General features: G+C 43.3%; 1 protein-coding gene across 2 annotated transcripts in view; it reads right to left on the bottom strand.

Annotated features, from left to right (window-relative positions):
- Positions 1–23,660, bottom strand: part of STX17 (syntaxin 17) — a 79,571-nt gene that overhangs the window by 11,386 nt on the left and 44,525 nt on the right. For both annotated transcript variants that reach the window (XM_084621607.1, XM_084621606.1), the window contains exon 4: positions 7,254–7,485. In XM_084621607.1, coding sequence (XP_084477733.1) covers positions 7,254–7,485 — 232 coding nt within the window. The remainder of the gene's footprint in view (positions 1–7,253; positions 7,486–23,660) is intronic.

A 23,660-nucleotide genomic window follows, 5' to 3' on the forward strand; every position in this document is an offset into this window, starting at 1 on the left:
TACAACACTTCATACCTAACCAGCAGCTTTGTTTCAGTGACATGAAACCCGGGAGATTAGCCTGTAACATTGAACATGGTAAACAGATTAGCAAAAGATCAGTCTTTTATAGGGCTAAATTAATTTCTGGTGAAATTCCAAAGAGAGCTACATCAGGGATGAATTTGGTCATTTGAATTTTTGTTGTTGGACTATGCCTGACGCTGGTGGCTGACATGAATCAATGGTGTATGCTGTTGTAGATCTGAAGGCTAGGACTATAACAGGGTTTAAAAGAGAACTGGATAAATTCATGGAGGTTAAGTCCATTAATGGCTATTAGCCAGGATGGGTAAGGAGTGGTTTCCCTAGCCTTCACAACATCCTCTGGCAAAGGCTTCACAGGTTGACTGTGCATTGTGTGAAGAAATACTTCCTTTTGTTTGTTTTAAATCTGCTGCCTATTAATTGCATTGAGTGACCCCTAATTCTTGTGTTATGAGAAGGAGTAAATAACACTTCCGTATTCACTTTCTCCACATCACTTGAGATTTTATAGACCTCTATCATATACCCCCTTAGTTGTCTCTGTTAAAACACAGATTGTCAACATCACATTAAAATATACAATGTAAATATCCTTAAACTATTTCTCAAACAGCATTTTTCTTACTTTACATATCTGTAAATTCTGATTATCCATGGGAAATATTTTTCCATCAGTTTGAATGTACGATGAAATTGACGCTTACCAGTATTTCCCGAAAAAACCCTAATTCTTCCAATAATCACCACCCCATGCAGAGTGTCAGATGTACTACATGTACATACAAACACATCTGGTAAAAAAAGATTCCTTTTAAGGAACAGCAATATTAAATATCTATTTTGGGGAAATGAAGAAAGTACCTCAGCCTTAAATAAAAGCACATAACACATTAATGCCTCAGCAATACACAAAAATAAAAAAAATAAAACTGCCCAAGCATCTCTGACTTAGTTCACATTGGTGCAACAGACCAATGTTGTCTGCTTTCTGCCATGGAAATACTGATTGAGATCTACAACAGCATACACCACTGATTCACGTCAGCCACCAGCGTTTTTTTGCTAGTACCGACCTTAGCTGTTTTGCACCAGCTAACAGGAACACTGGGTGTCTGGGACTTGAAGTGGGTGCCCATGCTTCAGGGTCTAATGCAGAGGTGGGCAAACTACTCCCCAGGGGCCTCATCCGGTCCGCGGGACCATCCTGCCCCCGGCCCTTCCCCCACAGCCTCAGCTTGCCGTGCCACCAGTGCTCTGGGTGGTGGGACTGCGAGCTCCTGCCAGGCAGCGCAGCTGCAAGAGCCACCAGCCTGCCCCGGTGCTCTAGACTGCGCAGTGCTATGGCTGCTCCAGCCGGGCGGTGCGACTGCCAGTCCGGGTGCTCTGAGCAGCATGGTAAGCGTGCGGGGAGTTCAATAAGGGGCAGGGGGTCGCGGGGGCAGTCAGGGAACAGGAGGCGGTTGAATGGGGCAGAGGTTGGGGAAGTGCAGGGCAGTCAGGAGACAGGGAGCAGGGGACAGGAAGGGTTGGATGGGGGTGGAGTCCCGGGGGGGCAGTTAGGGGCGGGGGGTCCTGGGAGGGGGCGGTCAAGGGACAAGAAGCAGGGGGGGTTGGATGGGTTGAGGATTCTGAGGGGGGCAGTCAGGAGGCAGGAAGTGGGAGGGGGTGGATAGGGTGCGGGGGCCAGGCTGTTTGGGGAGGCACAGCCTTCCCTACCCAGCCCTCCATACGGTTTCGGAACGCCAATGTCACCCTCAAGCCAAAAAGTTTGTGCACCCCTGGTCTAATGCTCCCCTCACTGATTTCTCAAGAAGGTACAACTTCAACTATCAGGGTCAAAAAGGAACAGCATACTGAGCAGCAGGCTGGTACATGGCTATCACTAAGACAAAAAAGACAGCAGCTATGGTCATCTATAAGTGGAATGAGTCTGTCATAGGATGATCTGGGTTTGAAGCCTGAGGGTACTGAATGCACCATTTTAGATTAAGGTGGGGTACAAAGCGCTGAGGAGAAAGTACATTTAAAAAAATTTTTTTTTGCAACAAATTAATAAAAAGGAGGGTGGGGGGAAGAATTTATTGGGAATTAACCCAAGCTAACTGACTAGAAGTCACAAGAAGAAAATTCCACTAAGGAGTAGAGGGCGAACTCTGCTTTCCAACTTTGGTAAGAGGGAACCAAAGGACGGTTGTGGCCATTCCGCACTTTATGCTCTAAGGGTGAAGGCAGGGGATCAAGAGGACTTTGGTAAAGACCTTTGAGGTGGCAGAGGGGCCAAAGGGTAAGGATGCAATACTGATAGTGGTCTCTGCCCAATCACAAAATTTGAAAACATCCATGTGAGGGGTTTATGACAATATGAACGTAAGTTTCCTGTAGGTCAAGGGAGACAAACCAGTCTACAACATCCTGCACATTACCTGGAGTGAGAGCCCTGCATAACGGGTTACAATTAATGCCCCACACACGCTTGCATGACAACAGCCCCCACTATGGATTTTCCACCTCTAAAATGATTTTCCACTGACTGATAGCAATCCAGCTTTGCAAGCTTCCACAGTGTGATCACCACTTGCTTCTCAGTTGTCAATGCAGCTTTCATTCTGTTGTCCCTGCTCAAATGTGGCATATAGATCCAGGAATGTGGCCTTTAGCACCTGCAAGTACTGCAGCCACTTATAATCCCAAACCTCCATCATAATGCAATCCCACCAGTCAGTTGCTTATTTTTTAGGCCCAGAAGCAGTCCTGTAGCTGATCTGTAAATGCCATCAACCTTGAATTGTTTTTCATTATGTCCCTTAGCAATCTGTCCTCAAAGAAATTATCATGTGCCCTTTTGTTGTGGTACTTCCTGCAGTTCTGCAAGTGCCAGAGGATTGTTTGTCCTGCATTTGCAGCATCAATGACAACAGTGCAGAGCTGTGTGGGCTCCACTCTTCTGACTGAGATGTCGGATAGCAACAAGTGCTTTGTGGGTGTGTGGGATTTTAAAAAGGCAAAAAAATTATGGGTTAGTCAATAACCACCTCATGGTATTATGAGATAGTGAAAGCTGCATGATAGGAACTTCACCTTGTGCTCCCAGCCCCGCAACGGGAGTCATGTGCGCCCCACAACACATCGTGAATATTCCCCAAAAGGCATTGCACTGGAATGTGGCACACTGGGATACGTACCCCTGGTGCACTGCACTTAGCATCAATGCAAGCAGCTAAGTATGCACACACATGTGTGATATACTAACCGCAGCAGCTTTACACTGACATAACTTGTGTCGACCAAAGTTTGTAGTCTATACATGGCCTTAGCCAGCATTACATATTTTACACTTGTCAAATAGAACCGTTTATCAGTTATTCAAGAATAAAGAAGCTTCCTAAGCAGAACTGTGGACAGAGGAAAAGCCTCTTAAGTAAGATGGCCTGTAAAATAGCTTGCCCCCAATTGCCTCCTCCATGCTGACCCTATTCTGCACCAGATTAGGATGTCCCACCACTGAGTTTTAGTGACATAAAGAGCCTTTAATGACTTCTCCATATTAAAGAATATTTCACACCTCATAAGAAGGCTCTGTTGTTACCTAGCAGCTCTATCTTCTTGGGGAACCAGGGCACAGTATCCAGCCTGTTTGACTCACAAAAGACCTTCCCCTCTCTTCCCTCAAGTCTTTGCTTGAACCAAATCTGCATCAGAAGAAAGATTTACAAAAAGCAATGAAAAGGCAGTGGGAGACGCACCTAAACCCTTGGGATAAAGATGACATAATTAAGGAAACTCCCCTAACCCCATTTGCATAGAAGATGGGACAAGGAGGCATCTCCAGTAGCATACAGAATGGAGAACAGAGATTCCAAGGTAAGAACCGCATGGAACTCTGGGACCAGAAAAGCAGGGAAGCACTGCATGATGGAGGATCTCTGCTCCAGATGTTAATGAACCCACACCTGCACACACCCAGCTCAGTAGTTATCAGACCAACTCTAGTAATAAATCCTTTATTGTTATCCAAAATAGTGAAGTTCCCTAATTGCATTGTGAGCTCCCTCCAAGGAACACTGCCCAAAGCCAGGAATGATCAGCTGCCATGTCTAGCCTGAACAAAACAACTTTGGTATTCTCCCTTGCTTACACATAAATCTAGTGTTCTCCCTTGAACCATTGTTGCTTCTCGACAAAAACCCCTATCCATGCTCAAGTAAGTGTTCTGATGCCTGGATCCAAAATCTGCATCAGTTCCATTGAGACTTCATCTTCTCCTGACTGATCGTGATGGAGGCTCTGCTTCACTCCAGCACTCCAGACCCTCAGCTACCACCACCCCAGACCCTCAGCTACCACCACCACCTGGAATCCCCGATCAATTCAAACGTCATGGAGTGGTGAGAACCCAGCTCTCTCTCTCTCGGTATAGCCTTCTGACCCTGACTTGTGTGATGAGTTGTTTTCTAAACCTGACTTTTGTAATCATGTTTAAGTTAGATTTAATATTGTAACTGTTTTGTTTGTTTGGCTCCCCTATGGTTATAAGCTGGCAATAAATAACTTTCGTGATTAAGCTGGTTGCTTCTTTCTCTCTGTCTCCCCCCTCTCCTCCCCCCAGCCTCCCCATGGGTGTTTTTTGGTTTCCTCATTCACTCTGCAGCAACACTCCTCATTCCTAAGCTAAAAGATCCCTGCAGCGCCAAAAAATCCTATGGGGGTTGATCATCAAGTGGGTTACTACCAGAACAAATGTAACGTGAAAGTGGGGAGAGAGACGTGCTGAAACTGGGACATACGAGGGTGGCAGCTTGGAAGTGCTGCTCGACCCAGCCTGTTCAGGCGTGCTCTATTCTGGTGCGGTGCACGTGGCCTATGAGGGTGGCAGCTTGGAAATGCTGCTCCACCCAGCCTGCTGAGTCCAGGGACATATCAGGGGTCAGCTTGGGAGCGCTGATTAACCCGGTCCACTCAGACGCGCTCTGACTGTGTGTGTGTGTTCATCTGCTTCTGGGGCTGGAAGAACCCAGCCCTGGGGAACCTAACGTCCGGCAGGGCAGCACCATTGGAAGGGAACTTGCAGTAGGGAGAAGTAGAACTCGGTATAAGAACACAAGTGACACAAGCAGTACATTGATAGAAATACAGAACCACCCCACCCCCAAGAAGAGTAACCCTAGTATTTCCCTTCCCACTTCAAAAACAAAAGAAAAAAAGGGAGTGGAGGAGGATGAAACACCTGTGGGCTGGAAGTATGAATGAGAAATTTACATTCAAAAGTTCGTATTTTAGGAAATTCTAACCCAAATGTGAAAGGACTTAGAATGGAAGTGCTTCCTCAACATCAACTACAACTTCTCCTCAGAACAGCAGTAAAAAAAAACAAACACACCTCTGCATACTTTACAAAGTACCTTCACACTTCATTACACTCAAGATAAAAATCTAGTTCTCTGGGAAATTCAATATGCTGGTTAAAAAGAATTTTAGTAATTTTAAAAGTGGAATCTCGCCTTTTGTTAACATTTGCTTAAAATGGAATTAAATTCAACTCCTATTGGACTTGAGATGGGGGATGGTGGAAAGGGAAAGGGCTGTATCATTTCTTTGACAAGCCTCCTAAATGGGCTATTTGAATTTGTAAACTCTTCATTTCTCTGCCAGATTGGAAGCAACATGCAAAAAAGAAGTAGGGTATAAGGAAGTTTCTTTGACTGAGTAAGATCAGCAGCTAAGATCTGCTTTCAGATCTGCAGCCTTGAAGCACAAAAGAACAGGCAATGTGATATTACAGCTGTCCCATGAATGCAAAAAGCTGCTTTCATATTAATGCAAACTTTTTTAAAAATCCTATATAATTATACTCAGTTGTCTGTGTGCCTGTATGTTTCACTTTACGTGAGGTGAACTACATCTCCATTCCTGAGCTGACTTGTGAGTGTATGTCATTCCCATAATATTTTCCTATGGCTATGCCTGCCATCCCAAAATTTCTAATCGGTTTCTTGGTTTTTCACCAATGACCCGTTTTTTAAAAAAAACATGAAAGTCATTCAGCTAGAAATACTAATCCTGTTTTTTTAAAAAAGAGACACTTTACAGTTTAGCATATATTTTTGTCTTCTTTTCTTAGTCGTGAAAAGACTTTCCCTCTTACTAATGACATTGCACACAATTATCCCTGCAGTTCTCTACAGAACAAACTTCTATGACAACAAGAAGACAGAACTAGATACTATGAAGATTAGCACGTTATAAATACAACAGCCAGATTATACAGAATTTCCTGATAGGAAAGATTTTCTGTGAGGCCACTAACTGAAAATATGTTTTTTAAATTGAAAAATGTGAGACTTGTGAAGTATTTTAACCAATATTAAGCTTCAAACTTTTCTGTATGAGGATGTGTTGGTTTAACTCTAATGGTCAATCCTTGTAAACAGCGTTTCAGATGTTAGCAGCAGCTAACTCCAGATTTGGCTTCAAGTGTAAGGGCAGGTGGGACAGAATGAGGGTGAAAAGAGACAAGAAGGTGCTCATGGGGGAAAGAAGGAAGGAAGGAAGAAAGAATGAGGGAAGAAAGAAAGTGAAAGATACAGTTTTCATGAAAGTAGAGGGATCAGAAAAGAGCAGTAGCATCCAGGCCCATCCTTGGATGATCTATAAGGTAGTATAATGTGTTTCTAAACCTCATATAATGATCTTGTACTTTTACTGCTTTCCTGCCAATTACGAAGATATATTTCTGTGTAAACGGACACTTCATACTCAACCTGCTCCTCCTGATTGAGGCTTTCGGTGATGATATACGAATTGTTTTCACCATTTCATAGATAACGAATTAAGTAAAAATGTACTAAGTGATTACCATAACTAAGCAATGGAAAAAGAAAACGTAACTACAATAACCCCAAGATTGCTTGTACCTCACAATTTAGTGCTCTTGTTACTTAACTACGCCTATTAGGCTACCAATATTTTCCTCTTCCTTGGATAGCTGATTAAAGCATGTATTAACTACATAAACTGTGCAGTAAAATAATCTGTATTCTACATATGGTGACAAAACTGTGGTATTTGAAAGTTGTATTAAAATTCACCTCTTGTCATAAAGTATGAAGTTTTACTAAACTGAAGTATTTATTTCCACAATATCTGGTCAGAAGACCCTGGAAATATACTATCATAAAACAAATATAAAAATACCACAATACAGTACATAGAAAAATGAATTCTACTACCTCCTCCTACCGTCGCAGATCTGATTAGAGAAGACTTTAAAGAGGTGTCCTCCTGTTCATTAAACTGTCTTTTAAGTTCTTCTGCAGATTCTGAATGGAGTTGTAGAAATTCTTTTATGGAAAATGAAGCTTCCTCTTTAACTGGATTTATCATTCTTTGGAAAATTTGTTTATCTTCCAGTCGGACCCGCAAACACAGTTTCTCCATCTCTCGGATATTGGCTCGCAGTTGCTGCAATAGTTTTAAAAGGTTATTTGTAACTTTATGGCATACTGCTACTCCTACACACCTCTTTCAAGGGGGTGATGTGAATTAACTACAGTTATTTTAATTTTTAAATAATCCAAAAAAAATTACATTTCAATATTTTGTATAAATTGAGAAAAATAAAAATTCCAAAAAGGTCATCTTCTCAAACAACCAAATGCTTTAATTTTATTCTAGTTAAAATGAAAATATTCTAAACAAAAATCTGTTGCACCAAGGAGATAATGGGCATATTTTGCACAAGTAGTAAGAATTCACCTGTTGTACCAATAAAATAAAAACCAGCAGGATCTTATTAAAGGGAAAAAGGCAAAATACCACATTTATTGTGAATACAGAAAGAATCATAGTAAGCAGTTAGTTATAGCTATAACATGCCATTCAATCTCATATTTATTCACACATTCATTCATACAAACACACACCCACCCACATACACACCCACACACACAGGTTCTGCAAGGTTGTTATCATAGTTACCAGCCTTAGAGTTGCTCATGCCAAGCCACTGGCCAGGTGGCCTGGACATGAGGAGGGAGCAGGGCCTTGTCAGATGCTCATCTGATGCTCCTGGAAGTTGGTCTGCAGAATCAGACCCCAAAGTTCTCACTTTTTAGAGTCTATTTTTATAGGAATTTCTTCCTATGCCAGTCTATGGGAATTGCTTCATCATGCTGTTGCTGAATCAATCAGCAGATAGCACATTCCTGACGGCTCCAAGATGTTATCTTGTTCTTTGGTTCTCCCATTCTTGAGGCTGTTGGGTGGATTCCAGTCTGCCCTCCGGGGGGGGTCGTCTGGTTATTTCCACTTGACGCCTTCTTCAGCCGATGGACACTGGATTCTTAGGCTGGCACCTCCCTGATCATTCAGTTATTATCCACACCAAGCATCCATCCACATACATCCTCTATCTCTATTTTAATCACAATTTGTTAATACAACAAAAGGGTGGGGAGTCTCTGGGTGCTGTTTCTGTTGTTAGAGTATTGCTTTGAGTCTCTCTCTCTGTGAATTGCTTTGAGAACAGACTCTGTCTTAGAATGTACTAACGCAATTAGCAGCTTGCAAGTTTCACACAGAGAGGGAGAGAAACAGTACCAAAAACCAAGAGACCTCTTAATTAGTAATACCCTGGAATTTAAACTCTGGGGAATCAAACTCATTTGTGATTTTAATACAGAACTTCTTTAATATGATCCAATACACCTACAGTAAGAAAAATGTTCTTTCCCCAATGTTTTGTTCTTTCCTGTTTTATCTGTGCACAGGTCTATTCCCACAGTACTTCATTTCCTATATCTGTGACAACTGGTACTTATAAATTCTTTCCCTGGAACTAGTACGACTCACACAATCCACCAGATACCCAGCAGCTCAGTGCAGTTGCTAATTCTGTACCCTCTCACCCATTCTAATAAACTGGCTGTACACATGGGAGTAGCCACTGACATTTGGTACCTAAGTAGCCACCTATAGCCCTGATTACAGATGTCATATCTAAGGCCTTGTCTTCACTATGAATGTGCCCCAATTACAGCTATCCATATAGCTGCTGCACAAATGTAACCCTTAACACAGACAGGCAGAGCAGTTATTTGCACCAGTTGCTCTTACCATTCCTTGAAACTGGATCCTCCTCTGTATATTTAATCTCCTGTCCCATTGTGCCTACATGGGCTGCAGTGTTCCAGTTCTTGCTGCCGTATCAGTAATAGCAGAGAAATGTACTGATTACCAAAGGCAAAAATGATCTCAAAGTTTCCCATGTTCATCAACCAGACTGATCTAAACGTCACAAAAGCTAACCAGACGTGCAAGAACAAACTTCTGTTCAACCACAGCTAAACCACCTCTCTCATCACAAGAGGAGCTGTCCACAAGAAAAACTCTCCATGAAGATGTGGTCAACACTATGAATATGTTTCAGAACCCAACCCTAGTGGATGTAACACATGGGACTGCCATGACACCTGATATATTTAGCATATTTTGCAAAGCAGTCACTGTACTCTACATTTACACAGGAACTCAGAGGTAGTGGAGAGCTGCTTTAGTTTATATCGACTCATTATGACGATTCTACACAGATATAAGGGCCAAAAATCACTGTAGTATAATATTTACATAATTACAACCTTTTCATGACCCCACTGCAGCTTAGACCCAGCTCTGCTTTCCAAACCAGCACATATCTACCCTGCACAAGATTTGGACAAAGAAAGAATCATCTCACTGTTGTACCAGATACTGCTGGTTAGCATTTTACACACACTTGGCATACGTGTCAGAGTCTGTAGAGGGTACAAATCCGTGAGAGTGTGTGTCAGACTGTTTAGAATTTCAAGAGTTCTAGAACACTATGGATCAGAGCCTGATATGGGTCTAACGGGTTAAAGACTTACTTGAACTCGACGAGATCTGAATAACCAGATGACTGTGCACAGTTATTTCTTGTTAAGGACATTAATGTATTATAATTAAAGGTTGCGGGTTTACCACAGGATCACAGAACCTATGATTTCACTGATTTTGCCCTTAGAGCATCATGGACCACTGCTTCACATTCCCTTGGGAGTGGAAGGAGAAGGGAGGCTGTTCATCAAAGCATATTTGAATTCTAAGCTGTTGTACTGTGCCATCTTGCTTTCTTTGTGCAAGCTTTCTTCTGTTGTGAGTACTACCCGCCCTCACTTTCTTTCAGACAAAATATTCAGACTGATGTGTGAAAGGGGCTGGAAGCGTAGCTTTGTTTTGTTTTTGTTTTTTCAATTTATTTCAGTTGGTTAAGAGTGAATTGAGCGCTGTCAGACGAAATGGTGTATCCAAGATAATAATGCTTTGCATTTATACAGAATATTTTCATCCAAGGAACTCCAAGTGTGAAGAGGAGCTATATCCATTTTACTGATTGGGAAACAGGTACCAATAGGTTAAATGCCTTGCCCATAGTCATATGATGAGTCATTGGCAGATTAGGAATAAAATATCAGGCATCCTGGTCTAATTGCTAAATGACTCTACATCCCTAATTGCAGCTGCATTGCTATTTCTGGGAAACATCTGAGTCAGCTAGCATCAGCACTCATGTCCTACAAACATTTTTGATCCCAAGAATCAAAAACTTCGTTGGTGGTGGAACAGAGACAATTAGGGCTAAATTATGCCACTGCATGTGGGGGTACATCAGAAAAGCACAATGTAGGGAGGAAAGAGAGGACAGAAAAGGAGGGGGGAAGCTAGCATTGGCACAGAACAAGTGGCCTGGTGAGGGGATGGCTTTGCTAGGAAGAGTGCAGGCTACACCTCTTGGGCAGATATAACAAGGGACATCATTTTCCATACACCTCCAGACATACTAGGCCTTACAAAGGCAGAATACTACTACCAACTACTCACTGCTGTTTGAGTGAATACCTACCTACCTACCTCTTCTCCCCAGTGCAGCTCACACTCGTAAGAGCTATAATTGAACCCATTTTAGGAGATGTGGAAGTCATGAAATATTGTCTGTACATATGCACTGTTCATGTTGCACCTCATGGAAATAGTGGTAACTTACAGTGTATTCCACCTGGAAAGCTATATGTATTTTTAAGTGTGCAAGGAGAACCTGGTGCCTGCTCATGGAAAGGTTTTCCCTAACATTACAGCAGGGTTAAGGAAAGCTCTGCTGCACCTGGGTTCCTTGAGGGTTCAGGCTGAGGCAAAGGAATAATGCAGCAAAGGGCCTCGAAACAGGATTACCTGTTTGTATATCTCCTTTAACCAAACAAACGGTTTCAGAATTACTCATTTAAATGAAGCAGTGGGGATGTCACCCATCAGGCTCAGATCCACAAAGATAATCAGGTGCCAAAACCCCAGACTTGGGCAACTACGTCCAGTTTTAGGCTCCGCTGCAATTCACAAATTCCCACCAAACTCTATAGGTACCTAAATTCACTCGGTGCCTAAGTTTTCAGAATAAAAGTTCCCACCTTTGAGCATGCACATCACTGCCTCCCTCTAGGCATCTGGAGGCCTACCTCCCACTTAAACCGCAGCGCAATTCACAAACTGACAGGTGTTTGTCCACCTAAATCGCAGTGTCCAATCCAGTAGGTGTGCTCAGAGCAGTCTACCAGAGTGAGTCCCATTCAAAATCTGGCCACCAGAGGAGAAGGAGCTGGAGGAGGTGGTGGTGGTGCCACCTGCCTTGTAACTTTTAGCTCAGTGTTTAGAGTATTCACCTGGGATGTGGAAAGTCCAGGTTAAATTCCCCACCCACCCACGCACCTGAGAAGGAGACGGGAGATCCCTGTTGAAATCCTACCGCTCAAGAGAATGCTCTAAACTAGTGGTTCTTAACCTTTACTGCAGCCTGCACCGCTTTGGTTCTCAAAATATGTTTTCGCACCCCTTATCAAACATCGTTGAAGTAGGTCAGTTCTTTAAACCTAGATATATCATAACTGTAGAATGAAAGAGATAGAATTATATACATATAAACATAGGTTCGATGAAACAAAGTAGTTGTACTTTCGTGCCTGTGATTAATTTGTGTTTTCAGTGATTTACCTTCTAAAAAAATCTGGCATGTCTCGCACCCCCAGGGGGTGCATGCACCCCAAGTTAAGAGCCACTGCTCTAAACACTGAGATATGGCATATTCTGATACCGGGCTCCTTCAGTCTCTACTGTTAAAGCTGTTCCACTGTGTTTAAATAATGAAGGAATGATTGGAGAAGGGGGACCGGCCACAGGGTCTCCCACCTCCCAGGTTGGTGCCCTAACCACTGACCTACAGAGTGAGTCATTCATATTCATTCATTCTCATTCTCTCTCTCTCTCTCTCCTGCCCCCCCTCCACTCAATGATTGTTCCACTGTGGATAGATACTTAAATAGTCATTGGGCACGCAAGACAGAATGACTGTGTAGTGTTTAGGGCACCCCCCTGAGAGGTGGGAGACTCTGGGTCCAGCCCCCTGCTCCAAACACTCTTTCACTATCTATGTACAATGGAACAGCTTCAAACATTTTGGTTTGGGGGTTTTAGCACAAAACATCACCTAGACTTTTAAAAACTAAGAACGCATGACTGATTTTTACTAAAAACTAACATAAGAAATGTATAGTACAAATTATACTACTTGTTGATTTGGGATAGACTTTTCATGCAAGCATAAAAAATGAATGTTGCAATATAAAAATAAGAATCGTATGACATTCTAAGCATGCATAATAAATCATTCTTCATTGAACTGTTTACCATTGTTTTGAACATTATTCTTAGAGTAGAATGAGGGAACAAACAGTTTGGGAGGGGTGTTTTTAAGATGAGAGTTTTCTTCATTAATGCAAGGGAGTTAGAAGAGGCAACATTGCTTGCCTGGAAAAAGTAGGGTGTAGAGGTTGTTTATTTTAATTACACGTCCTGGATATAATTAAATGGTTTTTTTTAAATAAGTGAAGAAACCCTTCCCCTGCCGACAGAAATATAACTACATATAAAGGAAATGAATCCAACCTCCATAAACACTTTACACACTGAGGGGAAGGTCATGGTAAAAGACGTATTAAGCAATCAAAGAGAGCGGAGAACTATTGATTCATAAAAATCAATTGTCAAATTAATCAAGACTAAACCATACTCTATGTTTAAATTAATAGTATTACCAGACAATCTTAGGCTGCAATATTTAAAATTAATCCCACGTATAAACATTGATTATCAATAAAGGAAATATGGAAGACACAAAGTATGGTGTTATAAGATACTGAGTTGAAATAGAAGTCTGATATAATAATATTCCCCATAAATTCTTCATTTAAATCGAACAAGTTAGACAGTTCTTCCTAGTATTTCACCTTAATTTGTGTTTTTAAGCAGCCTGTCACGGTTCCTCCCCCACTCTGAACCCTAGGGTACAGATGTGGGGACCTGCATGAAAAACCTCCTAAGCTTATCTTTACCAGCTTAGGTCAAAACTTCCCCAAGGTACAAAATATTACACCTTGGACTGGCCGCTACCACCACCAAACTAATACTGGTTACTGGGGAAGAGCTGTTTGGACGCGTCCTTCCCCCCAAAATACTTCCCAAAACCTTGCACCCCACTTCCTGGACAAGGTTTGGTAAAAAGCCTCACCAATTTGCCTAGGTGACTACAGACCCAGACCCTTGGATCTTAAGAACAATGAACAATCCTCCCAACACTTGCACCCCCCCTTTCCTGGGAAATGTTGGATAAAAAGCCTCACCAATTTGCATAGGTGACCACAGACCCAAACCCTTGGATCTGAGAACAATGAAAAAGCATTCAGTGTTTTACAAGAAGACTTTTAATAAAAAATAGAAGTAAATAGAAATAAAGAAATCCCCCCTGTAAAATCAGGATGGTAGATATCTTACAGGGTAATTAGATTCAAAAACATAGAGAACCCCTCTAGGCAAAACCTTAAGTTACAAAAAAGATACACAGACAGAAATAGTTATTCTATTCAGCACAATTCTTTTCTCAGCCATTTAAAGAAATCATAATCTAACACATACCTAGCTAGATTACTTACTAAAAGTTCTAAGACTCCATTCCTGTTCTGTCCCCGGCCAAGACGACTACAGACAGACCAGACCCTTTGTTTCTCTCCCTCCTCCCAGCTTTTGAAAGTATCTTGTCTCCTCATTGGTCATTTTGGTCAGGTGCCAGCGAGGTTACCTTTAGCTTCTTAACCCTTTACAGGTGAGAGGAGCTTTCCCCTGGCCAGGAGGGATTTCAAAGGGGTTTACCCTTCCCTTTATATTTATGACACGCCCCCCAAATCTCAGCTAGGGTGAAACACTGGCTGGGATTTCTTCCTGGAGCTCTAGGAAAAACAGAGTTAATAAGACACATGCATCTCTAAATATACTACCAAGTACATAAAGACTAACAATATTTTCCACATCTCAAGGACGATTTTAACCAGTTGATTCTGGGAAACTTTCACGGGAGAGTGCATCAGCCACTTTGTTAGAAGCTCCTGAGATGTGTTGGATGTCGAAATCAAAATCTTGGAGAGCTAAACTCCACCGAAGAAGTTTTTTGTTAGTTTCTTTGACGGTGTGAAGCCACTTTAGTGCAGCATGGTCGGTTTGCAGGTGGAAACGCCATCCCCAAACATATGGGCGTAGCTTTTCCAGAGCGTAGACAATGGCATAACATTCTTTTTCAGTGACTGACCAGTTGCTTTCCCTCTCAGACAGTTTTTTGCTGAGAAACACTACAGGGTGGAATTCTTGATCAGGTCCTTTCTGCATTAAAACTGCTCCCACACCACGCTCGGATGCATCTGTGGTTACTGGGAACGGTTTGTCAAAGTCTGGGGCCCTTAGTACAGGGTCAGACATGAGTGTCGCTTTAAGCTTGTTAAAGGCCTTCTGACACTTTCCGGTCCACTGAACAGCATTTGGCTGTTTCTTTTTGGTTAGGTCTGTCAGTGGGGCAGCGATTTGGCTGTAGTGCGGTACAAATCGTCTGTAATAACCGGCCAAGCCTAAGAAGGATTGAACCTGTTTCTTTGACTTTGGGACAGGCCACTTTTGGATAGCATCCACTTTGGCCTGTAGGGGGCTGATAGTTCCTTGACCCACCTGGTGTCCAAGGTAAGTCACTCTGTTTAGGCCTATTTGACACTTCTTAGCCTTAACAGTTAGTCCTGCCTCCCTTATGCGCTCAAGGACTTTTTGTAGATGTTCCAGGTGGTCTGCCCAGGAATCCGAAAATATGGCCACATCGTCAAGGTAGGCGACTGCATATTCTCCTAATCCCGCTAGGAGACCATCTACAAGTCTTTGGAAAGTGGCGGGTGCATTTCGCAGCCCGAAAGGGAGTACATTAAATTCATACAGCCCGAGATGTGTGATGAAGGCTGACCTTTCCTTGGCAGATTCATCTAGCGGTACCTGCCAGTACCCCTTGGTTAAGTCCAAGGTAGAGATGAACTGGGCCCGTCCCAGTTTCTCTAATAGTTCATCAGTGCGTGGCATTGGATAGTTGTCTGGGCGAGTTACAGCATTTAGCTTACGGTAGTCCACGCAAAAACGTATTTCCCCATCTGGTTTGGGAACTAGAACCACTGGAGATGCCCATGCACTTTCAGAGGGGCGGATTACACCCATCTGTAACATATCCTGGATCTCCCGTTCTATAGCAGTTTTAGCTTGAGGAGACACCCGGTAAGGGTGGACCCTAATTGGGTGAGCATTACCTGTGTCAATGGAGTGGTATGCCCGTTCAGTCAGTCCTGGGGTGGCTGAGAACGTTGGCACGTAGCTAGTGCACAGCTCCTGGATCTGCTGTCGCTGCATACGCCCAAGGGTCATGGAGAGGTTCACCTCTTCCACACCACCAGCACATTTCCCTTCGTAATAGACACCTTCAGGCCACTCAGCGTCGTCTCCTCCCTGGGCTGTAAACTGACAAACCTTTAATTCTCTGGAATAAAAGGGCTTTAGAGAATTAATATGATACACCTTAGGCTTTCGGTTGGAGGTGGGGAATGCTATGAGATAATTAACAGCTCCCAGACGCTGCTGGACCACGAATGGCCCTTCCCACGATGCTTCCATTTTATGGGCCTGGAGCGCCTTTAAGACCATGACCTGGTCTCCTACTTTGAAGGAACGCTCTCTGGCATGTTTATCATACCAGGCTTTTTGCTCTTTTTGAGCATCCTGTAAGTTTTCTCTAGCAAGGGCTAAAGAGGTTCGGAGGGTGTTTTGTAGGTTGGTTACAAAGTCCAGAATGTTAGTTCCTGGAGAAGGTGTAACTCCCTCCCATTGCTGCTTCACCAACTGCAATGGCCCCTTAACCTCACGGCCATATACAAGTTCAAATGGGGAAAACCCTAAACTGGGATGTGGTACAGCTCTGTAGGCAAAGAGCAACTGCTGCAATACTAGGTCCCAATCATTGGAGTGCTCATTTACGAATTTACGTATCATGGCCCCCAAAGTTCCATTAAACTTCTCCACCATGCCATTTGTTTGATGATGGTAAGGAGTGGCAACCAAGTGATTTACCCCATGAGCTTCCCAAAGGTTTTTCATAGTTCCTGCCAGGAAATTAGTCCCTGCATCTGTGAGGATGTCGGAGGGCCAACCTACCCTGGCAAAAATGTCTGCTAGTGCCTGGCACACACTTTTAGCCCTGGTGTTGCTTAGAGCTACTGCTTCCGGCCATCGGGTGGCAAAATCCATGAAAGTCAGTATGTACTGCTTTCCTCTGGGTGTCTTTTTCGGAAAAGGACCCAGAATATCCACAGCTACTCGCTGAAATGGAACTTCAATGATGGGGAGTGGCTGGAGAGGAGCTTTGACCTGGTCCTGGGGTTTTCCCACTCTTTGGCACACCTCACAAGACTGGACATAGGTAGAAACATCCTTGCCCATTCCCTCCCAGTGGAATGACCCCCCCAAACGGTCTTTGGTCCTGTTCACCCCAGCATGGCCACTAGGGTGATCATGGGCTAAGCTCAAGAGCTTGGCCCGGTATTTAGTTGGAACTACCAACTGTCTCTGAGGATGCCAGTCTTCCTGGTGTCCCCCAGAAAGAGTTTCCTTGTATAAAAGTCCTCTTTCTACAACAAACCTGGATCGATTAGAAGAGCTGAGAGGCGGTGGGTTGCTCCGTGCCGCCGTCCAAGCTCTCTGGAGGCTTTCATCTGCTTCCTGTTCGGTCTGGAACTGTTCCCTTGATGCTGGAGACATCAGTTCCTCATTGGATTGGGGACATAGGCTTGGTCCCTCTGGAAGCGATATAGGGGATGGAGCTGTTTCTGTTGACTGTGAACCGCTCTCCGCTGGTGCACTATGTTGGGATTCAGGCTCCGGCTGAGCCTCTTGTGTAGGGTTATCGGCTGCTGCCAGTTCAGGTTCGGTGGGGCCCTCTGGTGTTGAGGTTGCAAGTACTGGATTCAGTGCTGGCACGGGGTCTGGTGTTGGTTGTTTGGCTGGTTCCGGTTCTGGGACTGGTTCCGTCTGGGTCTCCGGGACTGGATCCACTACTGCTGTTGCAGACATTGGCCTGGGGTCCGGGTCCATCACCTCTGACCGGGCCCTGATAGAAGTTTCCGGAACAGAGCTAGGCCTCACGGCTTGTTTAGCCTGGCTGCGGGTGACCGTTCCCACCCTCTTGGCCTGCTTCACGTGATTGGCCAAGTCTTCCCCCAACAGCATGGGGATGGGATAATCATCATAGACTGCAAAAGTCCACATTCCTGACCAGCCCTTGTACTGGACAGGCAACTTGGCTGTAGGCAAATTGAAAGAGTTGGACTTGAAGGGTTGAATCGTCACTTGGATCTCTGGGTTGATTAAATTGGGGTCCACTAAGGAAGCATGGATAGCTGACACTTGTGCTCCGGTGTCCCTCCACGCGGTGACCTTCTTCCCGCCCACACTCACAGTTTCCCTCCGCTCCAAGGGTATCTGGGAGGTATCTGGGCCTGTGGACCTCTGGTGTGATTCCGGTGCAATGAACTGTAATCTGTTGGGGTTCTTGGGGCAGTTGGCCTTTACATGCCCCAGCTCGTTACATTTAAAACATCGTCCAGCTGACGGGTCACCGGGGCGAGGTGGGTTGCTGGAGAACGGGGTGGTGGGACGATAAGGGGTCTGGAGGGTTCTTTGGGAGGTAGGTGGGGCTTTGGGCGGCCCCCGGTAATAGGGTGTGGTCTGGGGTGGTCCCTTCTGGTCTCTGCTCCAACTGCGACCAGTTTTCTTCTTCTCTGCCACCTCCACCCATCTGGCTCCAATCTCTCCTGCCTCGATTACAGTTTTGGGTTTCCCATCTAGGATGTATCTTTCTATTTCCTCAGGAACACCCTCTAAGAATTGTTCCATTTGCATTAGGAAGGGCAAATTTACTGGAGATTCAACACTTGCTCCTGATATCCAGGCATCCCAATGTTTCACAATGTGGTAGGCATGTCGGGTAAATGACATGTCTGGTTTCCACCTTAGGGCTCGGAACCTCCGACGAGACTGCTCGGGTGTTATCCCCATTCTGACTCTCGCCTTGGATTTAAACAGTTCATACTTGTTCATATGTTCTTTAGGCATTTCAGCTGCCACCTCAGCTAAGGGTCCACTGAGCTGCGGCCTCAGCTCTACCATGTATTGGTCAGTAGAGATGTTGTACCCAAGGCAGGCCCTTTCGAAGTTTTCTAAGAAGGCCTCAGTATCATCACCTGCCTTGTAGGTGGGGAACTTTCTGGGATGGGAAGTGGTACCTGGAGAAGGATTGCTAGGGTTTGTTGGTATATTCTGCTGGGCCTTTATCCTCTCCATCTCCTCCACATGCTTCCTTGCCTCCATTTCCCTCTTGTGGGCAGCCTCCTGTACCTCCTTCTCCAGCCGCATGAGTTCTGTCTGTCTTTCATGTTCCCTTTGTTTTTCCTCAGCCTGAAATTTGGCTAATTCCAGCTGTAGTCGAGCCGAGGATTTGGCCATTCTAACCTCTCTGTTTTTAACTAACTTTACACCCGAGGTTTAGAAATAAACAAACAAAACTTGGCTGTAAAATTTTGCTGTGCTGGAATAGAATACCTATTCTCTGATAGTGATTGTCAACCTACAGAAAAAGACAATTCCCTTGTCTCTGCTCTGGGCCCAAATTAAAGCAAAAAACCTCCAACTACTTGGAAACCTGCTTACCCAGCCCAAAGAAAAAAAAATTTATTTTCAAACCTGTGCTCCTTGTAAAACAAAAAAAAAATCAAAATCCTAAAAAAAACCCTGCCACTTTTGTCTCCAGGCAAATGGGTAGAGCACACACCCCCTATTTACTATTAGGAAGAAAAGAAAAAAAAAAACCTCTGGGTTGGAAGACTGTGAATTTCCCTGCAGGATTTAAGTACCCTGCCTCCAGGCAAAGAAAACCTGCAATTCACAAGATAATCCCCTTTTGTCTCTGCTTGGCCACAAAGCAGAGAGAAACCAAGCTGCTTTCAGTTTCAAAGCTGCTTCTGGACTTCCTAAAAATTTCTTTTTAAAATCTGTCTTTCTAGTTCAAAAAATCTCAACTGGATCTCAAAATGATTTCAGGTTAATCCCACCACTGTGCCAGCATGTCACGGTTCCTCCCCCACTCTGAACTCTAGGGTACAGATGTGGGGACCTGCATGAAAAACCTCCTAAGCTTATCTTTACCAGCTTAGGTCAAAACTTCCCCAAGGTACAAAATATTACACCTTGGACTGGCCACTACCACCACCAAACTAATACTGGTTACTGGGGAAGAGCTGTTTGGACACGTCCTTCCCCCCAAAATACTTCCCAAAACCTTGCACCCCACTTCCTGGACAAGGTTTGGTAAAAAGCCTCACCAATTTGCCTAGGTGACTACAGACCCAGACCCTTGGATCTTAAGAACAATGAACAATCCTCCCAACACTTGCACCCCCCCTTTCCTGGGAAATGTTGGATAAAAAGCCTCACCAATTTGCATAGGTGACCACAGACCCAAACCCTTGGATCTGAGAACAATGAAAAAGCATTCAGTGTTTTACAAGAAGACTTTTAATAAAAAATAGAAGTAAATAGAAATAAAGAAATCCCCCCTGTAAAATCAGGATGGTAGATATCTTACAGGGTAATTAGATTCAAAAACATAGAGAACCCCTCTAGGCAAAACCTTAAGTTACAAAAAAGATACACAGACAGAAATAGTTATTCTATTCAGCACAATTCTTTTCTCAGCCATTTAAAGAAATCATAATCTAACACATACCTAGCTAGATTACTTACTAAAAGTTCTAAGACTCCATTCCTGTTCTGTCCCCGGCCAAGACGACTACAGACAGACCAGACCCTTTGTTTCTCTCCCTCCTCCCAGCTTTTGAAAGTATCTTGTCTCCTCATTGGTCATTTTGGTCAGGTGCCAGCGAGGTTACCTTTAGCTTCTTAACCCTTTACAGGTGAGAGGAGCTTTCCCCTGGCCAGGAGGGATTTCAAAGGGGTTTACCCTTCCCTTTATATTTATGACACAGCCAAAAAGCGATCATAATCACAATCCAGAAAACAAACTTCTCTTTTTTAGAAGACCTTTGGAATTTGGCAAAAAACAAAATGGAAATATCTAGGCACAGATCTGTAATTACTTCTTCTGAGCATACATCAGTCTATCTAAAGAACAGTATGAACAGAAATGAGTGTGAAATTTACATGGATAAATTCTATCATACCGCTTTGTTTCCAGAACAAAGACAGTTATTCTGTCTTCATTCTCAAATGAGACAGAAAACCATAATCCAAACAGAAACCTCCTTTGTAGTTTTGTTCTAGAAGGAACAAAAAACACACACACAATGTGTAAACGATGTTGGGAGTGGCTAATATTTTTTCCAAAAAATTTCTGAACTGCTAGTAAACCTCCTGAATAGAAAGTCCCCTCAGACCCTTGACAAATTAGGTAACTTTTGCTCAGGGCTTGTATTGGAGTATACACAGGACACAGCATACACCTACCTTCCCCAAACTTGCCTTCCAAAATCTAAACCAGTGGTTCTCAACCCATGGCACAATCAGCACACAATTGTGGTCCATGTGACAGTCTCATACAGGTAGTATATATATTGTGTGGATGCCAGCCACATAACATAGAGAGAGAGCTGCATATGCGGCCCACAATGGTAAATCAGTTGAGAACCACTGATCTAAACTCTTGTTTTAAAAAAATCTTCAGCTCTCCCTGCTGTGAAAAAAACATTCAAAACAAGAACCAAGGCCTTGTCTACCTGGAGGGATTTTAGGCATTGGTGGCCAGCCACCGGTGTAGCTGAAGCAGTGCAGTTGGACAAAGCTACTGTAAGCCATAATTCGCACTGGTGCATCTTACCCTGCTTGAAACAGGAGTAAAATGTACCACTATGCAAGGAGTCTGCACCATTACAACTACATTGATGGCTAGTCATATTCACAGTGCAGATAAGGCCTGAATATAAGCAACAGAGTGACATCTGCCTGAGTTTGCAGACAGTCTAAAGCAACAACTCCAAAAGAAACAAACCACCCTGTTTCCAAGAGATAAAGTCAAAATGTCACTATTTTATTGCTGATCTAAACAAGGCGATGGAAGATCACATGAAGATCTGCACAATCTACCATCAATGATATTTCATCCTAGTGCCATGATTTCTTCCCCTCCAATCAAGTAGCCACACCCAAGCTGCCAAGGCGAGGCACCTGAACTTCAATGAGGGAAGCCACGCCTGAAGAGCCCACCAAAATGCAGCACAGCATGCATGACTCTATTCTGAATATCTGCAAAATCTGTTGTAAGTGGCTTCTCATTATGGTGGTGTTAAATGAGCGGAGCTTAGTTTGTGGGTAGACAATGAAACTGTACCACTGTTTTACCTTACCCCTCACAAATGTGTTTTTTTTAAGCAACCTATCTCAAGTGCTGTGGAAGCATGGTTTCCTTTATCCAAGCACCTTAAGTATTTTGAAGTTGTGAAGCTTTAGTTTGTAAGACCTGGAATATCTCTTTATAGTATCTGGAATCTTGATCTGCCAGTTTTCCCAAAGAATTTGACTACTGAAATGAATGAGAGCCAATCTTTGTTTCAAGTGCTTGTATATCTTGCTATATAATAAAACAGCAATATTACTTAGCTCTTATATAGAGCTTCCATCCCTAGATCTCCAAGTACTTTACCAGGGTGAACAACATGCATTATTCCCATTGTAAATATACAGAAACTGAGGCACAGAGTTTGAGCCTAAATTCTCAGAAGTATCCACAAATTTTGGGTGCCAAAGTTAAAATGTCAAAGGCCTCATTTTCATAGGTATTGACCACCAGCAATTCCTACTGACTCCACCAACACTTCACAATAAGGAAATTGGAAAGAACTCTAAATGTAACAATGTATACTGGGACTATCTCCCTTTCCAAATCTTTACAACACATTTAATAAACAATATTTTTACATCATAGACAGCAAAGTTAAAATTGTGAAGGGGAATAAACTGGATGTGATGATAGTGAATGATGAGAGGTTGTGTGTCAAAAAGGAAATGGCGGGATCCTTTCACTGTTCATTTCCAGACTGTCTAACATTTAGGGCGAGGGAGTGGTTTGCAGGTGTGTGTTTCCTGTATAGAAAGTGTGATACTGTTTTGGGGCATTAGCTGAATTCCAGTGAAAAACACTTTCAGCCTTAACTCTCTTTTAACAAAGTTTTTGTCTGTGAATTTCCCTGTTGTTTTACAGAGTACCAAACATTTTAAATTCGGTTAACATGTAATTTGGAAAAATGCCACATTTTTCTCTCAAAATGTTGTGCTAACAAGCAATACCTAGGATTACTAAAACTAAAAGGAATTTGCAAAATACTGTATAAATTGCTCTATTTTTTTTCAGTTATGCATTTTACAGTACTTTGTGTATAGTTAGTTTCATTGTTTCTCCTGCCACCTGCTAAAAATATCCTTAAAAACACCAACAGTGGAATGGGAAAACATCTATACAAAGTAATTAAATTTCAGGACATACTATTTAAAGTGACAGGTTTCAGAGTAACAGCCGTGTTAGTCTGTCTTTGCAAAAAGAAAAGGAGTACTTGTGGCACCTTAGAGACTAACCAATTTATTTGAGCATGAGCTCTCGTGAGCTACAGGTCACTTCATCGGATGCATACCGTGGAAACTGCAGTAGACATTATATACACACAGAGGCCATGAAACAATACCCCCTCCCACCCCACTGTCCTGCTGGTAATAGCTTATCTAAAGTGATCATCAAGTTGGGCCATTTCCAGCACAAATCCAGGTTTTCTCACCCTCCGCCCCCCCAACCCCCACAAACTCACTCTCCTGCTGGTAATAGCCCATCCAAAGTGACCACTCTCTTCACAATGTGTATGATAATCAAGGTGGGTCATTTCCAGCACAAATCCAGGTTCTCTCACTCCCTCACCCCCCTCCAAAAACCACACACACAAACTCACTCTCCTGCTGGTAATAGCTTATCAAAAGTGACCACTCTCCCTACTCCCTACTCTCCATACTATTTAAAGTGTGCCCTATCAGAACCTGGAATCTTTTGAAATAGTTTTTAACATTCAAGTTCCAGCAGCTAAATCCACTCTAAAGCATAGCACTATTCACAA

The sequence above is a fragment of the Lepidochelys olivacea genome (assembly GCF_965140295.1).
Source record: "Lepidochelys olivacea isolate rLepOli2 genome assembly, chromosome: 2".
Lineage (NCBI taxonomy): Eukaryota > Metazoa > Chordata > Testudines > Cheloniidae > Lepidochelys > Lepidochelys olivacea.